The 8,858-nt window shown below is 39.5% G+C and overlaps 1 protein-coding gene across 1 annotated transcript; it reads left to right on the top strand.

Moving 5' to 3' along the window:
* The first annotated feature begins 1,290 nt into the window (after positions 1 to 1,290).
* On the top strand, positions 1,291 to 5,942 carry LOC102212883 (up-regulator of cell proliferation-like). Its single transcript, XM_013915643.1, has 4 exons — positions 1,291 to 1,375; positions 1,500 to 4,189; positions 4,955 to 5,671; positions 5,829 to 5,942. The coding sequence occupies exons 1-4, from the start codon at positions 1,291 to 1,293 to the stop codon at positions 5,940 to 5,942; spliced, it is 3,606 nt and encodes a 1,201-aa protein (XP_013771097.1).
* The last annotated feature ends 2,916 nt before the right edge of the window (positions 5,943 to 8,858 follow it).

The raw sequence follows: 8,858 nt of genomic DNA, 5'->3' as shown, positions 1-8,858 counted from the left end.
GCCTAAAGAATTGAAAGGAAGTGATTTACAGCAATAGTACAACAATTTCACTGCCAGTAGTGCAGGAGCAGAAAATAGATGAGTTTTTGTGTCAGCTACTGGCCGAACCACATTCTGCTTGTCCCCAGCCTCCATCAATAGTTCTGCTGGAAGTGGGAGTTGAAGATCTTAGAGAGTGGGGCCTCTGTCAGACATTCCCATTACACCATCATAATATGTTTAGGTTTGCCAGGTCTGTCAGGTGTCGTTCCCACCACCTGATTCAACTCACCATCAGGTGGTGATCAGCTGACAGCTCAGCTCAGCTCTTCAATCAAGCGTGCAGAACATATTGCCACAGATCTGATGACATGATTACAAAATTGAGTGGGTGCATGGGTTCTCTCCGGGTACTCTGGCTTCCTCTCACATAGATATGAAGTTAATGGGATTAGGTTAATTGGTGACTCTAAATTGCCTATAGGTAGGAATGTGATTGTGAATGGTTGTCTGCGTCTATGTGTTAGCCCTGCAACAGACTGGCGACCTATCCAGGGTGTACCCTGCCTCTTGCCCTAAGACAGCTGGAATAGCCTCCAGCCCCCCTGTGATGCTGAAAACGATAAGCAGAAGAGAATGGATGAATGCTTTTTTTTAAGTGCTCAAATTGTTTGTGAGATTAAGGGGAGAGGCAGGGAGTTTGTAGTCTTTTTCAAAATGCCAACCATAAAATAGTCTTTGGAGCATAAATAGTTAAATATTTTCCTCTCATTACTTTCAGGGAGAAACTGGCTGAATAACCTGGGGCAAATGTTGGATGACAGATTCTGTATCAACAATGGAGGTAAAATATATGAAACTCAAATATTGTTCTTTGGAGATACTGTGTTTGCAATAATATATTTTCATTTTTTTCTCTTTTTATCATCATTTGTATAAAAGGAAAACAGTGATGAAGATTTAGTTGTTGAGCTATACTGTGAGGAAGTAAATGACCCTCCATCTGCACCATGTTCTACCTGCTGGGATGACTGTCAGCAGATTATTACAGGAGGTAAAAGTCAGCTTTATGCTTTTTACTGCTACAGCAGAAAAACACAATATGATGTGAAGTCTGTACGTAAGCACATTATTAATATTATCAATATTACTATTATTATGCCCACAGTTACTTGTCATCATGTGAAGACAAAAGTGTTTTATATCAGCAGTGAGTTAGTGTCTCAGCATTTGGACAGTCCTATTGGTGACAGTGAGAACTACACCGTGATTACATGCAGAGAGGAAGAAACTCAGCAAGAGTCGATAGACATGGACAGCTCAGAGCCCGACTACCTGAAACCAGAAGAAGAAAAGTCCAGCCAGACTCCTGAAGACATGAAGGATGAAATCAAAAGTCAGTCCTTAGTTACCTCAACACACACAGGTAAACGTTAACACCAATTACAAAAAATGATGGCATACTGGTTAAGTTGAAAATAAAAACAGAATGTAATAATTTTTAAATCTCATATCCTCAGTGAAACACCTGCAAAGCTTATTGAAAAAACTGGGCTTGAAGCAGAACTACACAAAGAAGCTATCACTCAGGAGAATACTTGGGATTAATAAGAAGACCACCACTGATGAATCTGCGAAGTGTAAATCAGACCTTCCATGGTATTTTCTACAGAAACTAATGATGTTTAATGTCACTGCTAGGAATGTGAAATGTACATCAGAGTGTGATTCAACCAGTGATGATACATCAGGAACTAAGAAGTTAAATCTTAAAAATATGGTCAGCAGTCCAAACACAGAGGACACGGTGAACCCGCTCGACATAATCACTGCTCTCTTTCTGTGTTCTGATGGTTTTCTACAGCAGGAAATGGCACTAAAAATGTCCATGTGTCAGTTCTCTGTCCCTCTGCTGCTTCCTAATTGTGACACAGGACAGTGCACATTCATGCTGTGGGCCATGAGAGACATTGTTAAAAAGTACAGACCTCAGTCTCTTTCACAGTCAAAGGGCTTCATTGAAGAAAGAATCGTTCTCTCTGAACTTCCAATGGTCTCTTTTGTCAGACTGGGTGAGTGCTCCTTGTCCAAGTCAGAGTTTCTTAATGAGCTTCTGAGCAATTCTCAGCAGTACCACGACACCTTTGTTCACCACAACATGGAGTGTGGTGACAGTCCAAGAAGAATTTCCAACGGACTGACTGAAATTACTTGGTATCTTCCTGGTGGAAACATAAACATTGATATTTTCGGTCAGCCAGTGGCTGTAGCTAACCTTCGTGGGGACATTGCTTCATTTGAAACACAATACTCCTTTTTGTGTCAGACATCTGCAGCAGTTTTTGTTTTCTTTGAGCATTTGGATTCTGAGTCTGAATCTGTGTTCAATCTGCTTAAAAGCCAACACCACAAAGCACAGATCTACTTGGTGGGAAACTATGAGAGCAAGCGCTTCAATTTAGATGCTTTGGAAAAAGTAGCAACTGAGTTAGATTTAACTGAAAACAACATCATTATTAAGACAAAGCAAAAAAATGATGCAGACTTTGTAAAAGATTTGAGGAAAACTGTCAGAAATGTGGTTGAGAAATCAGAGCTGAAGATGAAAATAGAGAAGATGGTGGATGTTGCGCATGAACTGGGAATCCTGGTTGATGAAGACGCTCCAGAGTGCCAGACTGCAAAGAAAAATGCAAAAACCATCACTGAAGAAATTCAAGACATCCATAAATATAAAGAAGATCAGCTTCCCCGACAAGGACAAATATGGAAAACACTGACCTTGTTAGAGAAGGAAGAGTTTCGACTTCGAAATGTTGGGTCTAAAAATGTAGAAGATTACAAAAGTGATCTTCAGAAACAGAAAGAAGAACTGCGGCAAAAGCAGAACTCATATGAGATATCAACAGCTATGACAAACTTCATCACTGGGATATCAAGCCCAGGAACAGAGAGGTTTTATTTCCTGAAATGGATGCGAATGAACCTCGATAATGTGTCTCGTATAAACCTGTGTGAACTCAGGGAGAAATACAAAGAAAAATGCAAGAACTCTGAGAACAAAGAGGAGATCAAAGAAATTGACAGACAAATTTCCATCAGCTCACTGGGGATTGAACACTTCTTCCGTGAAATGGGTCAGATCTATGAAGCTTCACTGTCTCTTCCAAAAACAGACAGATCACGTCGACAACTGCAGCATCTGCCCAAACTGTGTGCAGAGTTGTTGCTTGATGGATTTCCTCTTGAGCTCGTAGATGGAGATGCATCCAACATCCCTCTCAGATGGGTGAGTGATGTTCTCTCTCAGCTCAGTGACCTGGTGTCTCCAAAGAAAAAAGGAAAGAAGAGGAAGATACGAGTAGTCACAGTTCTTGGAGTTCAGAGCACAGGAAAGTCCACTCTCCTTAACACCATGTTTGGAGTGCAGTTTGCAGTCAGCAGTGGTCGATGTACTCGAGGTGCCTTTATGTTGCTCATCAAAATCAATGAAGACATGAAAAATGTCCTAAACTGTGACTTCATGGTGATCATTGACACTGAGGGCTTAAAGTCACCAGAACTTGCACAACTGGACAACAGCTATGAGCACGACAATGAGCTTGCAACACTTGTTGTGGGGCTGAGTGATGTCACCATTGTCAACATTGCAATGGAGAATTTAATTGAAATGAAGGATATCCTACAAATAGTTGTGCACGCTTTTCTCAGGATGAAGGAGGTGGGCAAAAAGCCTAAATGTCAGTTTGTTCACCAGAATGTGTCGGATGTTTCAGCCCATGATAAGAACTTACGAGACAGGAAACTGCTCCTGGATCAGTTGAATGAGATGACTCAGGCAGCAGCCAAAATGGAAAAGAAAGAGGGGAACAAGAGCTTCACTGACGTGATGGAGTACAGTCCAGACACTGGGAACTGGTACATTCCTGGACTGTGGAATGGAAACCCACCAATGGCACCAGTTAATGCAGGTTACAGTGAGGCTGTATATGAGCTCAAGAAAAACATCATCCAACTAGTGAGAGACTGTGAATCATCTGCTAATGATATCATGCAATTTAAAGAGTGGGTGAAAAGCCTGTGGAATGCAGTAAAGCATGAAAACTTTATCTTCAGCTTCAGAAACAGCCTCGTAGCTGATGCATACATGAAGCTCTGCACAGAGTTCAATAAATGGGAGTGGGAGTTCAGAAAAGAAATGTACACCTGGGTAAGAAATGCAGAAACAAAAATTTCCAATTTTGGTACCATTGCAGCAAAATCTGAAACATCTGACATGAGAGAATTTCTCAGATCTTTGAAAAGTGAAGCCTCCACAGTGCTGTCTGCATGGGAGACAAAGATTCTGAACAATCTGACACAATATTTCAAGCAAACAGAGGGTCATGTGTACCTGGTTGAAGGATACAAAGAGGAATTCTCAAACAGTGCAAAGGTCCTTCGTCGTGAAATAGAAAGTGGTGCAATGTATCAGCTTGAAGCAGCAGCAGGAATCAGACAGGGAATGACAGAAATTGATAAAATCAAAAACAATCATACAAAAGAGATTGAAAAAGCTGTGCGTGCATTAATTGATAAATGTCGAAAGAAAAACATCCAAATGACAGACACTGAGTTGGACAAAGAGTTTGAGAAGATGTGGAGCGAAACTTTAGAAAAACTGTCTTTCTCTGAACAACAAACCTCAAATGTCACAGACAGAGTGTCCTACTGTCTGAGAGATAATCTTAAACGTAAGGGGAGCTGTGCAAACGAGTTAAGTCAAAGGAGTTTGCAAGACTGTGGAAAAGAGTCTTTTAAATGGACAACTGACGGATTTTACAACAAAGTTAAACGTGGGGCTAAAAAGTTCTTTCTCGGTCAAGATGACATAATGGCTGCACAACATCTGGCTGACAGCATCATAGCTGCTTGCACAGACCTTGTGAATGAACAAGTGAAAAAAAAAAAAAATTACCATGACACTTATATCCAGGAGATCCTCAACGTGATTGATGAGAAGCTGAAAAACCATCAAGATGTTAAGATAAACATCGAGTTTGAAGTTTCTCTAAAACAGCACATCTGTGGATTTGCAGCCAGAAAGTTTCAGAAAATGCACAAAGATTTCATAGAAGAAAATGATCCGTACAGATGTCTGATTAAAAACAAGGAAAAGTTTCATGAGGACTTCAAAGATGTGTTTCATAAACGAGACCAGTGTCAGAAGAAGGCAGAAGAATTTACAAATCGATGCTTGAAGCCTGCTGTTGAAGACTTTGTTAATCGTTCCCTGGGTCCTGATATCATTGATGAAATGAGGAAACTCGAGCAGTTCAGCACAAGAATGTCCTTCCAGTATTCAATTTTACTGGATTTGCTCTCCAAGGAGGATTTTCAAAACTATGTCAGCTATATTTGCTCATATGAGAAATATGTAAAGACATGGATACTCGAACAAATAAAGGAGCGCTTCTCAAATGAGTCGACAGTTTTTGAGTTTGAGGAGCGACATCTGTGGTCATGTATTGACAGCATAAATTCTGCCATCAACGAGGCCAAAACCAGAGAGAGTGAGGATTTGAATGAATTTGTTGAAGACATTTGGAAAGAACTTGGTGATAAACTGGTCATTTCCCAGGATGCTCTTGGTGCTTTCATGATACTGAACAATGCTGACAAGGAACAGTTTGCTGACTGTCTCACAACATCTGTGAGTGACATGACAGAAACTCTTAGAAACAAATTAAAGGACTCTACCTTTGAAATGAAGCTACAACATCTCCATGTGAATCCACAGAATGAGCTTTTCAACAAATTGATTGGTTGTGGCAAACAGTGTCCATTCTGCAAAGCTCCCTGTGACGCAGGAGGAAAAGCCCATACTGAGCACTTTGTTTCACTGCATAGACCAGAAGGTCTGGGTAGATACAGGTGGGAGTGGTCAGAGCGACTTGTCACTGACATATGCTCATCCTCAGTGATCAGTGACAACAGATTTTGTTGCAGTCATACAAACAATGAATGGCACCCTTATAAGAAATACAAGAACATTTATAAGGACTGGGATATTCAGCCAGATAAGAGTCTCGAAGCATCAGACTACTGGAAATATGTAATGACAAAATACAACGAGAATTTTGCTGAACAATATAAAGCAGAATGTGCTAACATCCCAGGTTTTTGGTATCTAATCAATAAAGATCAGGCAGAAAAAAGTCTTGATGAGTCATACAAGTAACCATTCTTCTATTGCTCCTCATTTCCTTCTGCTGTACAGAAGATATCGCAGATGTAGTTTTCATGATATTGAAGAAAATGCCTCAATATTTTCCAAGACAAAAGTAACATACTCTCAGTACACAGAAAATTTACCAGTGTGGAACTCTTCCCCTGAGTTCAATTTAACTCAATTAATGAAAAAGAATCTCATATCAAATGTAATATATGTTTTGTGTGTGTTGTTTTTCTTCTCTTTTTTGGTAATTGATATATTCACATTTTTGTCATGGATAAGTCAGTTTTCTTCTTTTTTTCAGTAACAAAGTTAACAACAAAAAAACCCCCGCTCAGACTTCATTAATAATTTATGTTTCTTTGAGGAATCTTATGTTAAATCTTTACACTTACACAATTAGCAAACTGTGGATCGAACTGTGTGCTATCTACAAAAAAAAAGTAGTCTGTAATGCAATCCACCAGGACATCACAATGCATATCCTCCATGGTTCAGTCAAAACATTCCTCAGAGCTCACTTCAGTCTCACCATCTTTTCACAGCATTGGTCCCTGTGTACGATAGGTTTATACACAGGGAGAAGGTAGACCAGGTTGTCTTGATGAGCTATATGCCTTTTTTGTGTAAGCATACAGTATATTCAGTGTTTTAATGTCTCTGGTGATGTGTGTTATCATAATGAGACTTTCTATTGTGTTTTATAAATTGCAGTGACATCAGATCAATAAATCTGGGGGGAAAAATGAAATAACATGTATTTTTCTTGACATTTCATATGTTTCATCATCTGTTTTATAAATTAGTTCCTCATTAAATAAAGAAAATTATGTGAAAATTCATCCTCCCTGTTTTCTAACAAATGTGTAAGGAAATGGGGTAAACCGTGTCTTTGAGCTTTTCAAAAAATCTAGTATAGTCTATGTGACTGTCTTTAGAACCAGCTTACATATTTTTGGTCTTAAAAAAAGAGAGAAAGATTTTACATTATATTATTATCTGTTTTTATGTGGTGGTTTTACCAATCTGAAAAATGCTACTTTTTTAAAATAATCATATTTCATTAGAATACTTTTAATGTCTTTAGCAATTTTTATCCTCCTAAGTCTCGAGTTTGAGTTAAACAAAGATTGTATAAAGAGCACAACAAGTGCACATTTGGTGGAGTAGTTGCAGCACTAGTTGCTGCAGCAGACCAGAAGCGCCACTACTGCTGCTGCTGCTGTCATGAATTGAGCCAGTCCTTTCTCCCACTTACAAATGAAGTCCATGTGGCGATCCTTTTGGACTAAAATGTTTGTTATGTTTTTGCACTTGACTTGCTCCTAACCATGGACTGATGGGCTGTTTCTCAATACTTAAGTCTGCAAATCCGATACGCAAATTATAGGCCAATTATGTCACAGCGAGGCAACAAAGGGTGCCCATTTAAGGCCCACAAATGCGTCCTCCTTTTTCCTGGATTTGAAGGACTGGTCAAGTGTATTCTTTGTTGCCCACCCTATCCCAGGATTCATTGCGAATCTAACATTTGAAGAAATTTTGGGGAAAAAATAGCAGCGGTCCGGAAATAAACTTTCAAATGTACTGGGGTTTTAATCACTTCTAATATCCTGCGAAACAAATGTTAGCATAAATGTTAAATTGAGCTAACCTTCATCTATGTTACGTGACATCAGTTTTCTATCGAAGCAGTGTGCAGCCAAATGTACCTAAACATTTTAGGAAAAATCGAGCAGACAGCGCTCCAAATATCTGGCCTGTGAACTGTGGTAAGGAAACGGACCTTAAACATGAGTTAAAAGAGCTTTCATCCTATATAGAGCCACTAATAATAAAATGGACAGTAAATGAAGAAGAACTGTTTCTGTGCTGTTTTTATCATCCTTGTATTATACAACCTGCGAAAGTCACGTTTGTTATAATACCCAACATTTCTGCAGGCTTTTATATCTTATTTGCCCTTTAGTTTTCTTCCCTCTCTGATTAAAACAAATAAAGAGTGTCCATGTTCTTATAACTTATAACTTATAACACCAGTATGTTTGTCCAGATATGGTATGTAAACACTGGTTTGTTTTTTTTAAAACCCTCTGGTTAAGGTTAATATGGGCATGTGCAATGAATATCAGTGCTATGTGGCCAGAAGTGTGACAATATAATTTATTTTGTGTAATAAACAACTGCAAGGATAGATGATTACAACAAATAGATGACTAATACATAAAAGTAATACATAGATGAATAATGATGATGAGTTATGATGCTAACTCCCTTTCTGATACTGCGAGGAACTTGGGTGTTGTCTTGGACAGTTCCTTCAAGCTGGACAAACATGTGTCCTCTGTAGTTAAACCTGGTTTCTATCAATTACGTCTAATCTCGCGATGGACGCGAATAAAACGCCCCAAACGCCCCTAATTTGACGCGTGTACATTCGCGTCTCAACGCGTGTCCAAGAAAAATCCATCATATTTTGACGCGCGTGAACCGGAAATGTGGGAGGAATGTGGGAGGGAGTTGTGCCAGACCGGTATCTTTGCAAGATGGCAGCTGTCGAGCTAGCGCTTGAAGAGAGAGTCTCCCTTCTCTATTTACTGTGGAGAGCAGAGCAGCGGCGTAAAAGACGTCCTCGCCGTACCTGGGTCCATCAGGTCCTCCAGAG

Source organism: Pundamilia nyererei, unplaced genomic scaffold, assembly GCF_000239375.1.
Source record: "Pundamilia nyererei isolate P.nyererei 1_Seehausen unplaced genomic scaffold, PunNye1.0 scaffold00336, whole genome shotgun sequence".
Classification (NCBI taxonomy): domain Eukaryota; kingdom Metazoa; phylum Chordata; class Actinopteri; order Cichliformes; family Cichlidae; genus Pundamilia; species Pundamilia nyererei.
This window is presented reverse-complemented; position numbering and strand designations above follow the sequence as displayed.

Bases quoted from the DNA above. Each gene is read 5' to 3' on its own strand.
- LOC102212883 (XM_013915643.1), top strand. From the start codon at position 1,291: ATGGACAGCTCAGAGCCCGACTACCTGAAACCAGAAGAAGAAAAGTCC. The intron at 4,190-4,954 runs GTAAGAAATGCA...ACTTATATCCAG, and splicing joins GAAAAGAAATGTACACCTGG to GAGATCCTCAACGTGATTGA. The intron at 5,672-5,828 runs GTGAGTGACATG...CCTGTGACGCAG, and splicing joins CTGACTGTCTCACAACATCT to GAGGAAAAGCCCATACTGAG.